A 23,668-nucleotide genomic window follows, 5' to 3' on the forward strand; every position below is an offset into this window, starting at 1 on the left:
CAAAACCAAGAAGTTGTCCATTTGAAGTGCTGACAGCAATTGTTAAGTTTGTTCCAAAAGGACAAATCTTTACTGAGATAGTTGTTAGTTGGCTTTTAGGTAATTAGTGTTCTGATGCATTATTAATTGATATCATAACTCCATATGTAACTATAAAAGTGTCACAATTTCTGCCTATGTCATTTTGTCTTATTTTTGTCATTACAGAGCAGTCTGCAGATTAATGGAGGGGTTCAACCATTCTAGAGTGTCTGAATTTGTGTTACTTGGACTTACTGATTCTCCTGAGCTCCAGACTTTTTTCTTTGTAATATTTTCTGTTTTCTATTTGATAACTATGTTGGGCAACAGCCTGATTTTGCTCACAGTTCTATCTACCCCACACCTTCACTCTCCCATGTATTTCCTCCTCAGCAATCTGTCTCTCATTGACATGTGCCTGTCCTCCTTTTCTACTCCAAAGATGATCATGGACTTCTTTGCTGAGCATAAGACCATATCCTTTGAGGGCTGCATTTCTCAGATCTTCTTCTTGCACCTTTTCACTGGGACTGAGATTGTGCTGCTGATCTCCATGTCTTTTGACAGGTACATTGCCATATGCAAACCTCTACATTATTCAACAATAATGAGCCAAAGAGTGTGTGCTGGGCTTGTGGTAACCTCTTGGACAGTAGGCTTCCTGCATACAATGAGTCAGTTAGCTTTTACCCTCTATTTACCCTTCTGTGGTCCCAATGTTGTAGATAGTTTCTTCTGTGACCTTCCTTTGGTCATCCAGCTGGCCTGTATAGATATATATGTTCTTGGAATCTTCATGATCTCTACCAGTGGTGTGATTGCTCTTGTAAGTTTTCTGCTTTTGCTCACCTCCTATATCATTGTTCTTGTCACAATCAAGGACCACTTCTCTACAGGGACATCTAAGGCTCTTTCTACCTGCACTGCACATTTTATAGTTGTGCTTATGTTCTTTGGGCCTTGCATCTTTATCTATGTGTGGCATTTTACCAACTTCCTGGTAGACAAAGTTCTGTCTGTTTTCTATACCATCTTCACCCCCTTTCTGAATCCACTTATCTATACCTTGAGAAATCAGGAAGTGAAGACTGCTGTGAAGAGGAAACTAAGTAATCAAAACTTGAATCTTGGGAAAACTACTCCAAGATAACCAGTGCAATGAATCTCCTGTCTGAGATATACATCATCAGTTTTGTCCTTATAGCAATAGAAAATTAAACTTAGAACTTCAAGTCCTTTAATCGAAATTCACAAAAGTAGGAAGCTGGTGTTGAGAGATATGAAATATCTTGCCTAAAAGTTAGTGAAATGTTTGCAAGCCTTTTGAGATCATAGATACCTTTGAAAATCTGTTGAAATCTATAGGTTTAATTTCATAGAGAAATGCATATATCATTAAAACATAAACTCAGGGCTTCATATATCCCTGAGTCCTATCAACAGACCTCAGTCAGCTTAGAGAAACCTGAAATAAAATAGTGTTCTCTTGTCTTCTAACCCAGAACATTCCCACTCTGTGGCAGCCTTGTGGCACTCTGATGGTGTTCGCTTGCAGAACTTTGATTAAGAGTGGTGGGTATACTCAGAACACTGCATCACAAACTAATGATGTATTTTATGGTGACTAACATAACACAATAAAAAAAATAGTGTTGGGCATAACAAGGTTTCCCCCCCCCATAGCATTAGGAATATTTTTGTGGGGAAATTCATATTATGAAGAGATTCTTCTGAATAAAGCTGAACCATTCTGATTTATTACATGCAACTGTTTGAGTTCTGAGTCAGCTTTGAACAAAACAGTACAGTTTGGAGGATCTGAAATTTAATGATATGGTTTTTAAGAAGTGTACAGATCGCTACCACACTTGATATTTAATATAGCAAATAACTGATTAAATGGCCATTTGTGAAGTTTAAACCATAGAAAGTAAACCACTCAAGTCTGATAAACTTCTAAAACCTGACCGAATATCAGAAATATGATGAACTCATTTAATAGAAAGACTAACTGCTTGGAAAATTAACTACTTAATTCATGACAAGTTTGTCATTTCCAAAATAAAATATTCCAAAATATTATTAGTCTTAATATGAGTTTTGTTCCTCATTTTCAATATAATGTAGCCTATAGGAAGAAAAGATGAAACTAATTAAAAAAATATAGCATAATTCTCCCTATTCTGATTTATTACTGATTTTGTTAAAGATATTTTTTTATTACAAGATGGTCTTTGGAAATCAGCTGACCAAATAATTTCCCTAACTGCTGATGAAGAACCTAAGATGCAGAGAATTCATAAAGTTGGCTCAAGACTGAATCACTGTAAGAGGCAAAGATCATTTCTCTAAAAATATATAGATCTCAAAACTAAATTTTGGATCTGTCATTTTCTAGTTGTGTTATCCTAGGATATTCACTTTATCTCTCTACCCTTTGTAATTTCTATTGTGAAGATAATAAAACTAGATTGTTGTGACTTTTATGGAAACTGGACAGAAGAGACTCTAAAAATGTAATTTTCTTTTCCCTTCCCATCTGCACAGACTCTAAATGAAAATGCATCTTATTCATAAGTAGTATGCCTTTAAAGAATAGCTGCATTCAGGTGAAACCAGTAGCTCACAAAATCTGATATTCTAGTTTTAGGATGTCTCTTTGATTGTGACTTCTTAAGACATATGGCAGAAAAACAAAAGGACACTTTCCAGTTTTCTATTGCTAACATGGAGGGTAGTTAGAAAAAAATTAGATTAGATTGTCAGATAATTTGTGATTTTTATGAATAACAACATACTGATAGGCTGTATCTCTTTGAACTGACTGAAGTATATGAAAATAGTTTAGGAAATAATCTGTTATGATGGATTTAGACAGTTTGGCTTTAATAGTATTAATAGATTCTTAAATTTATTCTCAATTTTTAAGGTTTCAATATGCTTTAACACAATCTCCAAGCCAAATATTTAATATCTGAAGTTAAAGTTAAGAAGTTTATGAAGAAATGTAGGGTTGGACTTAGGTATAAAACTATATTCTATGGTGACTAACATAACATAATAAAAAAAACATATTCTAGTTTAAAATACCAGTTCATTTTTTTTCTTGTTATTCTTTTTTTTTATTTAATCATTTTTTTAATTTATTTTCAGCATAACAGTATTCATTGTTTTTGTACCACACCCAGTGCTCCATGCAGTCCGTGCCCTCTCTAATACCCACTACCTGGTTCCCCCAACCTCCCAGCCCCCCACCTCTTCACACCCTTCAGATTGTTTTTCAGAGTCCATAGTCTCTCATTGTTCACCTCCCCTTCTAATTTTCCCCAAATGCCTTCTCCTAACTCCCCATGTCTTCCATGCTATTTGTTATGCTCCACAAATAAGTGAAACCATATGATAATTGACTCTCTCTGCTTGACTTATTTCATTCAGCATAATCTCTTCCAGTCCCGTCCATGTTGCTACAAAAGTTGGGTAAAAATGAACTAGTATTCATATCGGATGAATACTAGTTCATTTTTAACCAAATCATAAACTCTTCTTGCCTCAGAGTCAATCAGAGAAATGAGAAAGATTTAAGGTAAAAATGTCCTTTGTCTCAATTCCATTCTTCAGTAAAAATTATCATCTTTGTTCTGATTTTTTAATTTTTTATTTTATTTAAATTCAAGGTAGTTAACATATAATGAATTCTTAGTTTCAGGGGTTGAATGTAGTGATTCATCAGTTTCATATAATACCCAGTGCCCTCCTTAATGCCCATTACTCAATTACCTCATTACCCCACTCACCTCTCCTCCAACAACCCTCAGTTTGTTTCCTATAATTAAGAGTTTCTTATGGTTTGTCTCCCTCTCTGATTTTATCTTATTTTTCCTTCCCTTCTCCTGTGTTCATCACTTTTGTTTCCTAAATTCCACATGAGTGAAATCATATGGTATTTTTCTTTCTCCTATTTCACTTAGCACAATACACTCCAGTTCCATCCACCTCATGGCAAATGGCAAGATTTCATTTTTTGATGGCTGAATAGTATTCCTTTGTGTGTATGTGTGTGTGTGTGTGTGTGTGTGTGTGTGTGCATACACACATACTACATCTTCTTTATATATTCATCTGTCAATGGACATCTGGGCTCTTTCCATGTTTGGTTATTGTGGACATTGCTGCTATAAACATTAGGATGCATATGCCCCTTTGAATCACTATGATTGTATCCTTTGTTAAATACTTAGTAGTGCAATTGCTGGGTCATAGGGTAGTTCTATTTTTAACTTTTTGAGGAACCTCCACATCTTTGTTTTTTTTTTTTCACATCTTTGTTTTTAAATATAAATCCTGCTTCTGAAAAATCTTTAGTTCAGTAACTATTCATTGGGCACCTACTCTGTTTAAGGTCTTTCTGGGTGCTTGTGATTCATTAATTTACAAGATCTGTTTATCTGTTTTTAAGAAACATATATCTAGCAATTAGATAGGACCAGTCTGTTGTAGGTGGAATTCCAGTCTCACTACTTTCTTGTGTAGAACTTTGAGCATGTATTCTTAATGTTTCTAAGTCTGTTTTTTTTCACCTATAACTTGTAGACTTAGTATATAACCACTAGGAATGTTATAAAAATTAAACAAAAAGACATGTAATATAATAAACAGTGCTTGGCACTTATTAAAGTTTTAATGAATGCTAACTAATAATATTATTATTGTTGCCAATTGTGTTAGACATGCATAAATGACAGGGTAAATGGAATGGATATAGATATGCTTACTTAAACTTCAAGAACATGGTTGTAGACTATTAGGATGTGTTAATTTACCTAACATTAACTAATTTTAGAATACTGGATTTGTGCCAATTATTAATCTTTGGTGCACTGAGGTAGTTAATATTGTCTTTTGTAGGTCTGTGTTTTTCAAAGGAAGCATTATATTTTAGAAATTTTTTATCCATTTTTGTAGAAATATATACCAAGATGGCATGAAAGGGGAAAATAATAAATGTTCTACAAGTCAGTGTCTTGTTTTATCACAATGTTTTTAAGTAAAATTTATATGATTAAAAAGTGATAAAATATTGTTCACATATTTTGTCTCTTTATCTTTTACCATTCAAAAGATAGTAGTGAAATGCTTAAAATTCTTATATAACTACATTTATTACAAATATTAACTAGTAATGAATGGTCACAATTACTTATTCACTTTATATTTAGCACATTAATAAGGTTACAACTGTAGGCAGAAAGATTCTCTCCACATTTTGAAAATTAAGGGAATAGCTTATTCGGAGACTTGATAGAAGTACTATTTAAGAAACTATTAAAATTGGAACCATGAAATTGTAGCATCAAGTCAGACATTTCATCTGGCTAAGATATCCCTGAAGATGTAGGATAAATATCTAATTTCTACCTGGAGGTTTATGTGGTAAAACCCTTTCCTGGGCAACCAGTTAAACCCCACACTGTGTATATATCACATTTTGATAAGTATAATTCAGTGTAATAAGCTTTCCTTACACTCCTAAGTATTTTAGTTTGTGTATTTGCAATATTATTCTAGTGAGGCTTTGAGGTTCACTGAAGCTAAGAGGGGTCTGTGGTACACACAAGACTAAGAACTCTTGGAGTGGGGACTATGAATATCACCACTGAAACCTGGTTGTCTGATTTGAACACAGCTCTATACCACTTACTGGGCTTCTGGTTTGGGATAAGTTTGTCAATTTCTATCCTGGTTTTCTCATCATTCTTTTAGCAGAGTTTGCAAGTCAGCAGCCTGCATACCCAACATATTTTTTGTCTTTCCTCAAAGGTTTATAAAGAAAAACTAATTTGATAAAATGAGATAGTGGTAGATTTCAAAACAAAATAGAGCTTGATAGATTTTCTTAAAAAAATGAAAGAAAAACAAACCTGCCAACATTAGGCCAGAATTCTAAGCTGTAGGTGAGTTTTTAGATTGGGCTAATACCAGAGATCTCATCTGTTTTGTCTTGCACACTAGTACACTCCTTCCCCATTCATGCATATTACCCCAGCAGTTTATGATTCCTAATAAAGAAATTAAGATGTGTATTATGTCTTTCCTATCACCACATCTACCACTTTTCTTCCAGCTCTAACCCTCACCTTGACACAATCTACTCTTGTCCCTAACTTCTGATGGTTCATTCTCAACAAAAATATAGCATTCATTGTATCTCCTTGGATCACTGATATTTCTACAGATTATTCTTATATAAGGTTTTAAGCCAAACTGGATCATTAAAAAGTCAGTTATACTTTCTTTTTTTAATATTTTTTTTTCTTTTTCTTTTTTTCTTTTTTTTTTTTTAATTTTCACCATAACAGTATTCATTGTTTTTGCACCACACCCAGTGCTCCATGCAATCCGTGCCCTCTCTAATATCCACCATCTGGTTCTCCCAACCTCCCACCCCCTGCCCCTTCAAACCCCTCAGATTGTTTTTCAGAGTCCATAGTCTCTACTTTTTTATTGTGTTATGTTAGTCACCATAAAACACATTACTAGTTTTTGATGCAGTATTCTAAGATTCATTGTTTTCTTCTTCTTTTTAAGATTCCCCCACAGCAAGTGGGGGAACACAAGCAGAGGGAATAGGAAAAGGAGAAGCAGGTTTCCTGCTGAGCAGGGAGGCTGATTTGGGGCTCAATCCAAGGACCCTGGGATCATGACCTGAGCCGAAGGCAGACACTTAACAACTGAGCCACCCAGGCACCCTGTCTTCTTTCCCTTCCCCTCCCCCTCCTCCTCCCCTCCCCCTCCTCTTCTTCTTCTTCTTCTTAAATGCCTTTCTTCTCCTACATTCTGATCTTCTGACTGTACTCCAGTAGAAATCTGCTTTTGGTCACCTGTATTTCATTTTACAGTGGAGAGCTATTTTATATCTTCCAAATGCATTTTTAATTGTAGGAAGATAGGACTGGCCTCTTCTTGAAATAGGTAAATAGTCTAGTATTAGTCAACAGAGAGATGACATTATCTTAAGTAGTATTTCCCACCTTTGTCAAACAGGTGCCACCTTAATCTCCTCCCTCAGTATTGATATTCCCAGAAAGGTTTTTTTCATTTGTTTTTGTGTTTGTTTGAGGGCCTATGCTCTGTCCTTTGGAAACACAATAAAACATTATCCCTACCTTTAAAGAGATTCTATCTAATCAAAGAAAAATAATCATAATGCAGTGTCATAATGGCCATGATGTAGGTTTGCATACAATAATATAGGAACTTAGGAAAAGGCATGTCCAAATGTGCCTGCAGAGTCAGAGAAAGCTTCTTAAAGATAGTACTGAATCTGAGACTTGAAAGCAAAGTTGGGGGCAAAGTATGCCACTGGGAAGGAACAGCATGGGCAAATGCAGAGAAAAACACAAATGCCTAGTGAACTCAAGAGTTGCATGTGATTTACTGTTTCTAGAGAACAAATTATTAGGTTAGCAGTAGTAGAAAGAGATTGTACTGAAAGAAAAAAAAAAAGTGGCCAGAGCCTTGGAAAGAATGAGGAAGCACTGAATAATTGAGGGAAGACTCAAAGCAAAAGGCCAGCTTTTACCCAGTTCTTGTGAGAACTTTTTATAGCCTTCTCAGGTCATCTGATGAAAGTTTTGTCTCATTTTTTTCTCCAGTGGATAACAGGGTACTAAACTTATAGTCTGCACATGAAGACTACAATGGAGCTACAGAAGAAAAGTTATCCTCATTCTTATCTCTTTATGATCTTTCTGTAAAATCGTGAATTTGTTTACTTAACCAGAATACTGAATCTTTTAAGTGTAATTGGCTTATAAGGTTATAAGGTGAGGTGACTTGGAACTGTTAGTTCAGCAATTTCTGGAAATAGGTATCTCCTTTTACCTCCTCTCTTCTTTTCCCATCATCTTACATCTTAAAGCTATGTCCCAGAATATCTTCTCCTCCCATACCCTGAAATAAGCTTACTGGTTTATTGATGTCAGTTCTAGAATGCATTTTGGTGTATTTTCATTGAGGGGATGCCATGCAAGTTGGTGGAAACCTTTATATTAAGGTGACAGAGAATACCTGGAGAGGGAGCAGGAAGGATTATAGGACAGACTTGGACATCCCCAGTGAGGCATACACGGTTCAGCACTTGTCTCTGCAAGGGTGAAATATTCTGATTTGATGCTGATTTTAACATTGCTCACTTTACTATTGATGAAGATGATATATGTATTTATTCTCAAATATTCATTACTAAAAGCTTAAATTGTGACAGACTTCATTCTATGTATCACATATAAAATACTAATGTGGTTAGGGAATATACTGTAACAAATTATTACCATGTATAGTAGGACATGAATCATCTGAACCTTGCTTACCTCCTTAGCCCTATTTTGCATTCCTTTCCCCCTTGAACACTCATTTTATTCTTCTTCCCATGTGCCATAATCCATTCTTTTGAGGCCTTTAGACATGCTATTTTATCTGCTTAAATTGTTACAACAACACTACAAAGGATGTGTCAGGAGGTAAAAGTGTAGCTTTTATATGCAATTAAAGTGAAGTTGTTATCAGTCCAAAACAGACTGCTATAACAAAAAGTTTTTTTGCAAGCCTATGGCACCCACAGAGAATAAAATCTGTAGCAATATAAGAAAAGATAAAGAGAAAAGAATCAAAATATACCATTACAAAAAAGCAGCACATCGATAATGAAGATGATGAGAGGAAGAGGAACAAAAGAAACTACAAAACAGAAAAAAATTAAGAAAACAGTAAATCCTTATCTAAAAATAATTACTTTAAATGTAAATAGATTAAACTCACCGAACAAAAGACATAGGGCCACCAAAGGGACAAAAAGCAAGATCCAACTATATGCTGTCTATAAGGTATCTGCTTTAGATTAAGGACACACACACAGGCTCAAAGTGAAAGGATGGAAAAATACATTTCATTCAAATTGTAACCAAAAGAAAGGGGGAGTACACTTATATCAGAAAAAATAGATTTTAATAAAAAATAAAATAGATTTTAAGTCAAAAACTGTCACAAGAGAAAAGAAGGTCATTATGTAATGCTAATGGGTCAATTCAACAGGAAGATGTAACAATTAGGAATATATATGCCCATGACAACACCTAACTAAATATATAAAGCTAGGGGCGTCTGGGTGGCTCAGTGGGTTAAAGCCTCTGCCTTTGGCTCAGGTCATGATCCCAGTGTCCTGGGATCGAGCCCCACATCGGGCTCTCTGCTTGGCAGGGAGCCTGCCTCCCCCTCTCTCTGTGCCTGCCTCTCTGCCTACTTGTGATTTCTGTCTGTCAAATAAATAAATAAAAATCTTAAAAAATAAATATATAAAGCTAATATAGACAGATCTGAAGGGAGAAATAGATAGCAACACAATAAAGTAGACTTCAATACCCCAAATGATAATGTATAGAAGATCCAGACTAAATATGAGTAAGGAAACAGCAGGTGCTGGACCTAACAGACATATACAGAACATTTCACCCATTAGGACCAGAATATACATTCTTCTCAAGTGCACATGAAACACTCTCCAGAAGAGATCACATGCTAGGTCACAAAACAAGTCATTACAAATTTAAGAAGATTGAAATCATCCCAAGCATCTTTTCCAACCACACTGGAATGAAACTAGAAACCAATGCCAAAAGGAAATGGAAAAATTCACAAATATGTGTAAATTAGCATACTTTTAAACAACTATTGTATAAAAAAGAAAATCAGATATTAGAACATATCTCAAGACATATGAAAATGAAAACACAACATACCAAAATTTATGAGATGCATATTTTCCTGGATTTCCAGGATTATTTAAAGAATATAAAACAAGAGTCCCTTTTCTTATAGATTCTGACCTTCACAATTTCTCTTGACTTTTAGGAAGTTTTATACTCGAACTACCACAGGATAAAATGAATTGACAATCGAAGGTCCTACACATAATGATAGTGCTTGATCTGATCTAATCAGATCAGAGGTTTGTACAGGGTCCATAATTAATGGCAGAATTTGATGGGGGCAGAATCTGACAGAGGCAACTACTTATCTCTGAAATTCTCTCTACCTCAACATTTCTGTGATTACTATGATACCATCAAAGAACAGTGGAATATAACAAAAAAAAAACACAAAAAGATTTAGAAAAATGTAATTACTTTAAAAATTATACCAAATCATTGCTTCTAACTGTGCTCTGAGTCAAATGCTATGGCAGATACTAAAAAAAAAATTAACAAACATATGAATAACAACAAAAACAAGGGCAAAATTTCTGTTTTTAAAATGCTTATAAATTACAAGATGACACAGACTTAATGGTTAAGTAACAATCTAAAGAAATGTGTAAAATTAATAATGCAGGAAATATTAGCTCTGAAAAAGTAAAGAGAAGTTAATAAAAGAATTGAAAAAGCCTCCTCTGAAGAGGTGGGGCTTAGGTTAAACCTTGAAGGGGTGTGTTATAAAATCATACTATGTCTTAGTTCTAAAACCATTACAATTTTTTGAAATGCAAAATGTAACATCATCTTCTAAGTAGGTTTTCTGGAACAAAATGGGGTGGGGGAGCACAAACTGATAACTGACCAGAAAAAAATGGCACATGAAACAAATCACTTTTGGTCAAGTTTTTGTTAATGAAGTGTCAAAAAACCCCGCTACCTCATCAGCATTATCAAATGAAAGGCCACGTTCCTGATTATCCTCGTGTTTCCTATAATGAGCAGGGGACAGTGGTTCTTTGAGCAGGAACAATGCATTTTTTTTTTTCTGGGAGAGAAATACATCTAAAGGGATTTTGGTACCAGGAACCCTGTTTGGGGCTGATGGCTCACTGCTGTACCTCATCCAGTCTCAAACTAATCTCAGTTTTATTCTGTATGTGTACATTTAATTTTTGAATATTAAATATTTGATATCCTTATATACATTTATTCCTGGTTTCATTTATTAGACTGTAATTAGAGATCAACTTGTAAAACAAGCTCAACAGAGGTAAATAGGGAACAGGTTATCTTACTCAAAAAATAAAAAAGAGAAGAAAAAAAATTGCTCTACTGCACCACACTACACACAGTTTCAATTAGGCTACTGACTCTTCGAGGTGAAGAAATGGCATCATAAAATTAGGTTATTTCCTGAAATTGTTTGCTAGGTTTATCTTTTACAGTGAATTGTCGAGACTCAGTGTTAGGTTTCTTTCTCATAGAAATGAAATGATAGGTAAAAAGCATGCTCAGATAACTTATTGTCAGCAAATAATATGAGGCAAGGAGGGAGAGCACTGTGTAGGTGGAGGGCTTAGAATAGAGAGTCCTTTACTAAAATTTTCTTAGGTTGATGCTTATGCCAACCATCTAGATTTTGTCTTTGGGGTTAATTTCCCATGTTGTTTTCCTAACACTTGGAATTTTATTTTAAAGCACATGTCAATTTCCATATGATGAAACTCATGATATTTATATGGCTATAATTCTAGCACTGTGTATGTTAAGATGCTAAACTGGAGTACAAACTATGTAGTCTGACGAAAAATATGCAACATTCCTTACCCTGATCAGCCAACCATATGCTATGGATCAGAATGAAATATGAAAGACCCAATGTGGAAACTTGATCTAATCAAGTGTTGAGAAGGTGGGAGAACAGATTTGTAATATTCAGAGAGTCATAAATAAGGCAAAGGTATTTATTTTTTTAAATCATTTTTTAAATTTATTTTCAGCATAACAGTATTCATTGTTTTTGTACCACACCCAGTGCTCCATGCAGTCCGTGCCCTCTCTAATACCCACCACCTGGTTCCCCCAACCTCCCACCCCCCCACCTCTTCAAACCCTTCAGATTGTTTTTCAGAGTCCATAGTCTCTCATTGTTCACCTCCCCTTCCAATTTCCCCCAACTGCCTTCTCCTAACTCCCCATGTCATCCATGCTATTTGTTATGCTCCACAAATAAGTGAAACCATATGATAATTGGCTCTCTCTGCTTGACTTATTTCACTCAGCATAATCTCTTCCACTCCCGTCCATGTTGCTACAAAAGTTGGGTATTCATCCTTTCTGATGGAGGCATAATACTCCATAGTGTATATGGACCACATCTTCCTTATCCATTCATCCGTTGAAGGGCATCTTGGTTCTTTCCACAGTTTGGCAACTGTGGCCATTGCTGCTATAAACATTGGGGTACAGATGGCCCTTCTTTTCACTACATCTGTATCCTTGGGGTAAATACCCAGCAGTGCAATTGCAGGGTCATAGGGAAGTTCTATTTTTAATTTCTTGAGGAGTCTCCACACTGTTCTCCAAAGAGGCTGCACCAACTTGCATTCCCACCAACAGTGTAAGAGGGTTCCCCTTTCTCCACATCCCCTCCAACACATGTTGTTTCCTGTCTTGCTAATTTTGGCCATTCTAACTGGTGTAAGGTAGTATCTCAATGTGGTTTTAATTTGAATCTCCCTGATGGCTAGTGATGATGAACATTTTTTCATGTGTCTGATAGCCATTTGTATGTCTTCATTGGAGAAGGTATTTATTTTTTTTACTAGTGTTAATTCATTGGTAGATCTCTCAAGTGACCATTAAACAAATTACTAAACTGAAGTGGTTGTACTGCATCACAAGAAACACATTTAAGTTCCTCGAGTATAGATCCTTTACATCTTTGGTTAGGTTTATTTCCAGGTATCTTATGGTTCTTGGTGCTCTAGTAAATGGAATCGCTCCTCTCATTTCCCTTTCTAAATTTTCATTGTTAGTGTATAAGGAAGCAACCGATTTCTGTGCATTGATTTTGTATCCTGCCACATTACTGAATTGCTGTATGAGTTCTAGTAGTTTGGGGTGCAGTCTTTTGGGTTTTCCATATAAAGTATCATGTAATCTGCGGAGAAAGAGAGTTTGACTTCTTCTTTGCCAAACCGAGTACCTTTTATTTCTTTTTGTTGTCCGATTCTTCTAGCATGATGTTGAACAATAGTGGTGAGAGTGTGCATCCTTGTTGTGTTCCTGATCTCAAAGGGAAGGCTGTCAGCATTTCCCCATTGAGGATGATACTTGCTGTGGGTTTTTCATAGATTTTATGAAGTTGAGGAATGTTGCCTCTATCCCTATACTTTGAAGTGTTTTAATCACAAATGGATGCTGTATTTTGTCAAATGATGAAATACAGAGTAGTAACATAATAGGCAAAATGAATGAAACCAAAATGTTCTTTGAAAAGATCAACATAACTGAGGACCATGTGGTTCTTCTCTCTTCTCTTATTGATTTGTTCTATGACATTGATTGATTTGTGAATGTTGAACATTGCATCCCAGGGATAAATCCTACCTGGTCATGGTGGGATGATCTTTTTAATGTATTGTTGGATCCTATTAGCTAGGATTTTTTTAAAAGATTTTATTTATTTATTTGACAGAGAGAGAGAGAGAGATCACAAGTAGGCAGAGAAGCAGGCAGAGATAGGGGGAAGCAGGCACCCTGCTGAGCAGAGAGCCCGATGTGGGACTTGATCCCAGGTCCCTGAGATCATGACCTGAGCCGAAGGCAGAGGCCTAACCCACTGAGCCACCCAGGTGCCCTATTAGCTAGGATATTGTTGAGAATCACAAATGACACTACAAACAAAGGGCTGATATCCAAGATCTATAAAGAACTCCTCAAACTCAACACCCCAAAAAACAGATAATCATATCTAAAAATGGGCAGAAGATATGAACAGACACTTCTCCAAAGAAAACAGAAATGGCTAACAGATGCATGTTCATAGCAGCAATGGCCACAATCACCAAACTGTGGAAAGAGCCAAGATGCCCTTCAACAGACGAATGGATAAAGAAGATATGGTCCAAATATACAATGGAGTATTATGCCTCCATCAGAAAGGATGAATACCCAACTTTTGTATCAACATGGACTGGACTGGAGGAGATTTTGCTGAGTGAAATAAGTCAAGCAGAGAAAGTCAATTATCATATGGTTTCAGTTACTTGTGGAGCATAAGAAATAACATGGAAGACATTAGGAGAAGGAGAGGAAAAGTGAATTGGGGTAAATTGGAGGGGGAGATAAAGCATGAGAGACTGTGGACTCTGAGAAGCAAAGTGAGGGTTTTGAAAGGCAGGGGGGTGGGATGATGGGATGATGGGTGGATATTAAGGAGGGCACATATTGCATAGAGCACTGGGTGTGGTGCATAAACAATGAATCTTGGAACACTGAAAAAATAAAACAAGATTTAAAGAAAAAAAAAAAAGAAACACATTTAAGAGTATCCCAATTTGACTTTACTAAATCCAATAACCTTTCAAATAATTTTAAACAAGTGACAATTGCAATTTTCAGTTGTATAGATTTAGTACACAGACTACTGAGTCAATATAGTTAAGATATTTATTCACTTATTTATGATTTTACATATTTACCCTGCTATACATCCAACCCCACCATCCATCTGTTTTTTCCATTTATCTGCTCTTCCATTCCCTTAATGATTGGTTTATCTTTTAACTCTTTACAATATGTTTATACCATTGGCCATCTCTATATATTCAACTCTCTTTATCTAAACCCAACCTAGTATAATATCACAATATTATGCAAACTTTGACAATGGCAGGCTGTTGGATAATTATTTGTGGTTACAGTTAGTCCACTTATATGCATTAAACATTTTTCCTATGTGCAACTCTCAGAATGACAATGACCAAATGTTCTTGAAGATGACCTAGCCCTTGTTCAATTGAGAGAGACAGAGATGGAGGGAGACAGAGAGAGAGAAGACAGGCATTTTCTAGGACAGACTCTGTCATCATATAGATGTATGAACTTGGGAAAGTTACTTTATTCCCTGATTGTCAATTTCATCATCTGTAAAATAAATAGATACTGTTAGATGATTTCTATGTTCTAAAAACTCCAGTTATTAACTATATCAAATATGTTGAGAGACTACTATTTCATAGGTTCCTTAAGCCAAATACTGTGTTTAACCAGGGTGAAAATGGCAAAGATCCTTTAGGACATTACTAATTATAAGATACCTTTTGATTATAAAAACAATACAACAAACATAGCTCCAAAATAACTTGTTACTGCTTAGAAAATAAAGATACATCTCTATTTGCAGATGAATGACCTAGATCCTGCCCCTAATTAGCATGAACCTGAAAAAGCTGTGTCCTTGGGTCTTAGTTTCGTTTTCTAGAATGGGAGTGTGGCTGGAATTTGCTGTATACCACATATTAATATTTAATATATATAAGACTACAGGAATTTTCTGGAGTCAACTATACTGTTTTAAAATTGGATAATCCTCTAGGGAACCTAGGGACAGAATATAAATGAGGTACATTATTACTCTCATCAAAGATGGGTTAGAAAAACATTAAATACCAAATATTCTTACTTACAAAGAACCTTCCACTTTTCCTGAATTTTGAACCAAAATAATCATTCATCAGCACCTTTGTTAGCAATAAAAAAATCTCATTGTAACTTCAGTGTATAGGCTACTATACTAGGTGTTGGTGCTTTCACACTTGCCTCTTTTCTTAGAGGTTATTACAAGAGACTAGGAGAAAAATTTACCCTTAAAGTATGCCTATGTCTCAGGGGAAGGAATACTCAAATAAATGTTTATATCTGACAGAAGCTGAATATTCCAAAAGGTGGATCTCTGTGTGGTAAATGCTGAGTATAGGTTTGATGGTGCCCTGTAGTTAATGTTATATTGTATGAGGAACAATTAACATGACCAGAACTCAGTAACTGCTGAGACTGATTACATAAATAGTTCTGCCATAAACTTATCAGTTTCTGCAGTAGCATCACTTTGTTGATCAACTGAATGAGGAAGATAAATGCAGAGCAAGTATTTAATTTTTGTATGAGGAAATCAAGGGGTAAGATCAGTCTTCCTAGACTTAAAGATATGTCTGCTAAGTTTTCTCATGGAATCCTTGACATCTTTATTTCTAAAGGTATAGATCACTGGATTCAAGAGGGGAGTGAAAATGGTATAAAACACTGAGAGCACTTTGTCTATTTGGAAATTTGTGAAAGGCCATACATAGATGAAAATGCATGGGCCAAAGAAAAGGGTCACAACGGTGAAGTGGGCACTGCAAGTAGACAGTGCTTTAGAGGACCCACCAGTGGAATGTTGCCGAACAGTGACCAGGATGATAGTGTAGGAAATCACCAAGAGGATGAAACACACCAGGGCAATCATGCCACTGGTTGAGATCATGAACACTCCCAGAATGTATGTGTCTACACAGGCAAGTTTTATCACCAAGGGGAGGTCACAAAAGAAGTTATCCACTTCATTGGGCCCACAGAAAGGCAGATTGACAGTAAATGCTAACTGACTCAGAGCATGGAAAATGCCAACAATCCAGGAAAGTGTTACAAGCCCAATGCACATTCTTCGGCTCATAATGGTTAAGTAACGTAAAGGTTTACATATAGCCACGTACCTATCAAAAGACATAGATATCAGCAGCACAATCTCAGCACCCCCTAAAAGATGCAGGAAAAATATCTGAGTGATACAGCCTTCAAAAGAGATGGCTTTGTGCTCACTGAGGAAATCTGCAATCATTTTGGGGGTGGCGAATGAAGCCAGAGACATGTCAATGAAGGAGAGATTGCCCAGCAAAAAGTACATGGGTGAGTGAAGGCGTGGCTCTGACAGGATGGTGAGCACAATAAGGAGGTTACCCAGTACAGTGGCTGCATATACTATGGAGAAAAACAGGAAATAGAAGATCTGGAGTTCCCAAGAACTGGAGAGACCCTGTAGTATGAATTCAGTTATGACTGACTGATTATTCCAGGCCATTCAGTCTGATTTCTGGAAGGACTCTGACATTTCCAGTGGGAGGAGAACTAGGAAAAAATACAGTGATCAAATCCAAAATGAGATTTTTTTTTTTTTGCATGAAATAATTTAGTGGCAGCCCACTACCAAATTGTTCCCTGTTTTATCACTTCCCTGCTCATAGTAGTCAAATATTTCCCCATGGACTTTCCAGATATTTTACTTGATTGAACTGGAGATTAATTCTTAAGACTTAGAAATTTGCTTTTAAGATGAAAATCTTCATGAAAGAAATAAAAATTCACCTATTTGAAGACTTACTCCTCACTTTATAAAATACATAAAGAAAATTCACAGCTAACTTCCAACAAGTTTTAAAGGGAGAGAGAATGGTAACCTTTTTCAAAACATCATGATGACTGAAGGACTGGAGTGAACAACATTTGAGAATCATGATAGATGATTAGTGGGAAAACAAAAGTGGAAAGGAATGTGGGCACTGTCTCCTTATAGTGATTAGGATGAAGGAACAGAAATAATGGGAGGGGACATGGCTATGGAGAAACATAGTATGTTCTGATTTTCCAATGGAGATTGTCCAGAATAAAAATGAAACAGCCTTTCATTTTCAGTTCTTCATTCCAATTATGCAGACATGAATAATCCCTGTTCCAAACCATCAAGGCCAAAAATTTTCCAAGGTTGGTGAACATTATGTAGCTAGAGTCTGAAGGTTTCATACATTTCCAAGTATATTTTACATTGAAAGACCATCAAGTAACATGCTGCCTGAAATCAGATATTTTTTAACTGCTAGATTTTATAGACTTTCACCAAAGCAGTTTGAAGCAGAACACTCTTCCTGTTTCAGGAGTTCACTTGAAACAAATAGGAGACAGGTTTATATATAGACAGAAGAGGATAATGGTGAATCTAGGAGAAGTTAGATAGTACTATATGCCTCAAAAGTTAAAACTAGATTTCTTAGGTAAACGAGTTTCTACTGAGATCTGAGACTCTACAACTGCACTGAAAGCCAACTGAGAGGATGTATACTTAAGATTCATGACAAATTCCTTTCATGTTGCCACAAAACTAAGCTTTTTTTTTTCCTTTCTCAAAACCCTGCCATAAGTATATTTTAAATGAACTGTTCTAAAACTAAAACAATTTATACATGCAATTAACTGTATTTGTTGGCTTTTTTCCCCTCTGAAGTTTGGGTGTCCCTTCTTTAATCCCACATTGTTCTTCTGACTTTATACATTCCAGAAACTTTTAGATTTGTTTCTGCAGCCACATACCTGATATTAAAATGGATGTTACAGCTCTCACTTAAATTGGCATAGCAGAAATAGCAGCAACCTAAGATTCAGAAAATGTGAATTCAAATCTTGTCCTAGATAATTTAAAAAATCAACTGGTGCCTTGATTCTTCATAAATAATATAAGTAGGTTGATCTGGATGATTTAAAGATCCTTTCCATGCACATATTAATACTGCAAAATTCAGCTAGTACCTACAAACAATGACAATTGCTCCAGAGTGACCTCAGATCAATACTGCACCTTATTTCTAAGTAAAGGAGGCTCACAATCCTTGGGACCTTTGTATTTATAATGTCTTTATTAGTAAGAATTGATCCAGTAAATTACATGGCATGAAAAAGACCAGCAGCTGCTTGGGGAATAAACAGATATTCCAGTTGCAGTGAGAGTTATTAAAACACTCAAGTTAGTTTTGTCAGAATTAAAGATGGATCACAAAATATTATATTGTTCTTAAGTGCTTTATGTACACTGTATGGATATTGTGGGGCAGGGAAGCCATAAAGGATAACTACTTTTTTTCTTGGACCACAGCAAAGTCAAGTAAGATCTATTAATTTGACTTGTGGAATTACAAATGTTATCTCTCTGTTACTCCACTAATTTTTAAGAATAAGGGCTGTGTTTCTCTGTTTGGAGAAAAAATTATACTGTAAATAATAGAATCAATGAATGGTTAAGAGTTTAGGTTTTATAATATTCACTGGAATCATTACAGAGTAGGGGAAGAAAAGAGAATGAAAAGTGAAGAAATAGCTGATACATTCTAAATATATAAAGGACGGTGAATGGTTATCAAGTCCTTAGTATCTCTACATAATCAGCATAATAACCCATACAATTTAGAAGACTATTAACTATTTCTCTATTAACAATAAATTTTAAAATATTTACATAGTGCCTAGCTTGTACTCATAAGGTAAAAGAAAATAATCTGGTGAAACTACATTATATGCAGCTGGTGTAATATCAAGAGCACTGGATGTCAGATTTGGAGGTTTGGGTTCACATCACAGGGTAAGACTTTACTATATTACCTTGAATACATTACCACATTATTTTGCATTTTAATTTCTTCATTTGTAATGAAAAATATAAAACATACTCAGCTTCAGAAAAAAATACTGGTTTTTGCAGTGAAATTTAAGTGAAATAATACTAATTTCAAAAGACAGGCTAATCAAAACCACCTCACACCTGTTAGAATGGCTATTGTTAAAAAAAAAAGATAGATAATAAGTGTTGCCTAGGATGTAGAGAAAACGGAACTCTGGCACACCACTGCTGGTAATGTAATTGGTTCAGTCACTTCGAAAACAATATGTAGGTTCCTCAGAAATCAAAAACAGAAGTACCATAAATGATGTAGCAATGTCACTTCTGAGGATATATACAAAAGGAATGAAATCAGGATCTTTGAGAGATATAACACTCCAATGTTTAATGTAGCATTATTCACAATAGCCAAGATATAAAAACAACTGAAGTATCAGTCAACAGATGAATGGATGAAGAAGATGTGGTATATACATGCGGAGGAATATTATTAAGCCAGGAGAAAGAAGGAAATTCTGCCATTTGCAGTAACATGGGTGGACCCTGACAGCATTAGGCTAAGTGAAATAAGTTAGACAGAGAAAGAAAAGTGTTACATGGTATCACTTACATGTAAAAATCTAACAAAGCGGAACCTATAGAAACAGAGTAAAATGGTGGTTACCACGGATTGGAGAGTGGGAGAAATGGGGAGATGTTGGTTAAAAGGTACAAACTTTCATTTATAAGACAAGTATGTTTTGTGGATCTAATGTAGAGTGTGGTAATTATAGTTAATACTGTATTACATACTTGGAGGTTGCTGAGAACACATCTTAAGAAGAAGAAATGGTAGGGGCACCTGGGTGACTCAGTGGGTTAAACCTCTGCCTTCAGCTCAGGTCATGATCTCAGGGTCCTGGGATCAAGCCGGGCAATGGGCTCTCTGCTCAGCAGGGAGTCTGCTTCCCTCTCTCTCTGCCTGCCTCTCTGCCTACTTGTGATCTCTCTCTGTATCAAATAAATAAATAAAATCTTAAAAAAAAAAGAAATGGTAATTATATGAAGTGATGGAAGGGTTAGGTAACTGTGGTGGTAATCATTTTATAATATATAAATGCATCAAATCAATGAGCTGTATTACCTCAAACTTATATAATGTTATATATTAATTATATCTGAGTAAAACAGAAAAAAATAAAAATAAAAAGGACATGAACCCTGTAGATTTCTTAAATATCTTCTATTAAACCCTGGTGACTAAAAAATAAACTACAAACCAAAATTAGAGATTTTCTTATAATTCATGATAATAAATATATAACATCTCTGAATCTATAAAGAATATTTAAAATTTTGATCAGAGGAAACTGTATAGCTTTAAATACATATCAAAAATGAATTAAATTCCCAACTCAAAATTTAGGAAAAGAATATAGCATAAGCCAAAATAAAACAAAGCTGAAGAAATTAATGAAATAGCTATGAGGAATAGAATTTAGTTATAAATCAAAATTTCAGTTCTGTAAAAAAGCTTCTTTGAATGTATCTGGGTTGTTAGTTTTTACTTAGATTAGGAACTCTATCAGTCAGAAATCAGTTTAGGAAGCAGAGCCACTACACATTATAGGATAAGGGATTTAATCATAGAAACCAGACTTGAACAATTGTGGAAGGACCTGAAGAAGTGAAAATATGAAACGAGTAGTTGCAGAATGAGAGGCAACACCAAAAAGTCAATATAAGAAACCAAGCCCATCTAGCCAATGAGGTAGGGTCATACAAAAGAAGCTGGTAAAAACTTATGTGAAGTTGTTCCTTCTGTACATAAGCAACAAAGCACGTGGTCATGTCTTGTGGCTACTATAGATCCTCAAATCCAGCAGTCAGGAAAAGGAATTGGGTGTGAGAGAGCAAAATAAGCAGGAACATGTTGGCATGTCTGCTGCATCTGCATGTTATCTAAGGTATAATGATCAGAGCAGAGTGGCTACTACTTTATGCTGACTCTCACATCCCCAAAAAATGACAAAACAGGAAAACAGTTTGGCAACCGTGGCCATTGCTGCTATAAACATTGGAAGAAAGATGGCCCTTCTTTTCACTACATCTGTATCTTTGGGGTAAATACCCAGTAGTACAATTGCAGGATCATAGGGAAGCTCTATTTTTAATTTCCTGAGGAATCTCCACACTGTTCTCCAAAGGGGCTGCACCAACTTGCATTCCCACCAACAGTGTAAGAGGGTTCCCCTTTCTCCACATCCCCTCCAACACACGTTGTTTCCTGTCTTGCTAATTTTGGCCATTCTAACTGGTGTAAGGTGGTATCTCAATGTGGTTTTAATTTGAATCTCCCTGATGGCTAGTGATGATGAACATTTTTCATATGTCTGATAGCCACTTGTATGTCTTCATTGGAGAAGTGTCTGTTCATATATTCTATCCATTTTTGATATGATTGTTTTCTGTGTGTTGAGTTTGAGGAGTTCTTTATAGATCCTGGATATCAACCTTTTGTCTGTACTGTCATTTGCAAATATCTTCTCCCATTCCGTGGGTTGCCTCTTTGTTTTGTTGACTGTTTCCTTTGCTGTGCAGAAGCTTTTGCTTTTGATGAAGTCCCAAAAGTTCATTTTCGCTTCTGTTTCCTTTGCCTTTGGAGACATATCTTGAAAGAAGTTGCTGTGGCTGATATCGAAGAGGTTACTGCCTATGTTCTCCTCTAGGATTCTGATGGATTCCTGTCTCACGTTGAGGTCTCTTATCCATTCTGAGTTTATCTTTGTGTACGTTGTAAGAGAATGGTCGAGTTTCATTCTTCTACATATAGCTGTCCAGTTTTCCCAGCACCATTTATTGAAGAGACTGTCTTTTTTCCACTGTATATTTTTTCCTGCTTTGTCAAAGATTATTTGACCACAGAGTTGAGGGTCCATATCTGGACTCTCTACTCTGTTCCACTGGTCTATGTGTCTGTTTTTATGCCAGTACCATGCTGTCTTGGTGATCACAGCTTTGTAGTAAAGCTTGAAATCAGGTAACGTGATGCCCCCAGTTTTATTTTTGTTTTTCAACATTTCCTTAGCAATTCGGGGTCTCTTCTGGTTCCATACAAATTTTTGGATTATTTGCTCCAGCTCTTTGAAGAATACCGGTGGAATTTTGATTGGAATGGCATTAAAAGTATAGATTGCTCTAGGCAGTCTAGACATTTTAACAATGTTTATTCTTCCAATCCAAGAGCATGGAATGGTCTTCCATCTCTTTGTGTCTTCTTCAATTTCTTTCATGAGTGTTCTGTAGTTCATCGAGTACAGATCCTTTACCTCTTTGGTTAGGTTTATTCCCAGGTATCTTATGGTTCTTGGTGCTATAGTAAATGGAATTGATTCTCTAATTTCCCTTTCTGTATTTTCATTGTTAGTGTATAAGAAAGCCACTGATCTCTGTACATTGACTTTGTATCCTGCCACGTTACTGAATTGCTGTATGAGTTCTAGTAGTTTGGGGGTGGAGTCTTTTGGGTTTTCCATATAAAGAATCATGTCATCTGTGAAGAGAGAGAGTTTCACTTCTTCATTGCCAATTTGGATACCTTTTATTTCTCTTTGTTGTCTGATTGCTGTTGCTACGACTTCTAATACTATGTTGAACAAGAGTGGTGAGAGTGGGCATCCTTGTTGTGTTCCTGATCTCAACAGGAAGGCTGCAAGCTTTTTCCCATTGAGTATGATATTTGCTGTGGGTTTTTCCTAGATAGATTTTATGAAGTTCAGGAATGTTCCCTCTATCCCTTTACCCCAAAGATACAGATGTAGTGAAAAGGGCCATCTGTACCTCAATGTTTATAGCAGCAATGGCCACAGTTGCCAAACTGTGGAAAGAACCAAGATGCCCTTCAACAGACGAATGGATAAGGAAGATATGGTCTATATACACTATGGAGTATTATGCCTCCATCAGAAAGGATGAATACCCAACTTTTGTAGCAACATGGATGGCACTGGAAGAGATTATGCTGAGTGAAATAAGTCAAGCAGAGAGAGTCAATTATCATATGGTTTCACTTATTTGTGGAGCATAACAAATAACATGGAGGACAAGGGGAGATGGAGAGGAGAAGGGAGTTGAGGGAAATTGGAAGGGGAGGCAAACCATGAGAGACTACAGACTCTGAAAAACAATCTGAGGGTTTTGAAGGGGCGGGGGGTGGGAGGTTGGGGGAACCAGGTGGTGGATATTGGAGAGGGCACGGAAATCATGGAACACTGGGTGTGGTGCAAAAACAATGAATACTGTTATGCTAAAAATAAATTTAAAAATTAAAAAAAAAAAAAAGAAAAAAGAAAGTTGGCTAAAGTGAAAAAAAAATTTATTAGGGAGCTTGGCTGGTGCTAGAACCTCTAGGATGGGTTATTCGATGCTC

The 23,668-nt window shown here is 35.9% G+C and overlaps 2 protein-coding genes across 2 annotated transcripts; one reads left to right on the forward strand and one right to left on the reverse strand.

Annotated features, from left to right (window-relative positions):
- Positions 1-205: 205 nt before the first annotated feature.
- LOC111159221 (olfactory receptor 4K2-like) lies at positions 206-1,171 on the forward strand. The gene has a single exon (XM_022521667.1). The coding sequence runs from the start codon at positions 224-226 to the stop codon at positions 1,169-1,171; it is 948 nt and encodes a 315-aa protein (XP_022377375.1). The 5' UTR covers positions 206-223.
- Positions 1,172-15,948: 14,777 nt separating this feature from the next.
- LOC111161678 (olfactory receptor 4K3-like) lies at positions 15,949-16,926 on the reverse strand. The gene is given in 1 exon segment (XM_022525481.1): positions 15,949-16,926. A coding segment is annotated over 1 exon segment (978 nt).
- Positions 16,927-23,668: the final 6,742 nt, after the last annotated feature.

This window comes from Enhydra lutris, unplaced genomic scaffold (genome assembly GCF_002288905.1).
Source record: "Enhydra lutris kenyoni isolate GAN:26980312 unplaced genomic scaffold, ASM228890v2 scaffoldscaffold4, whole genome shotgun sequence".
Classification (NCBI taxonomy): domain Eukaryota; kingdom Metazoa; phylum Chordata; class Mammalia; order Carnivora; family Mustelidae; genus Enhydra; species Enhydra lutris.

What these genes read in the sequence shown, in the direction of transcription:
- LOC111159221 (XM_022521667.1), top strand. Translation starts at nt 224, where the DNA reads ATGGAGGGGTTCAACCATTCTAGAGTGTCTGAATTTGTGTTACTTGGA.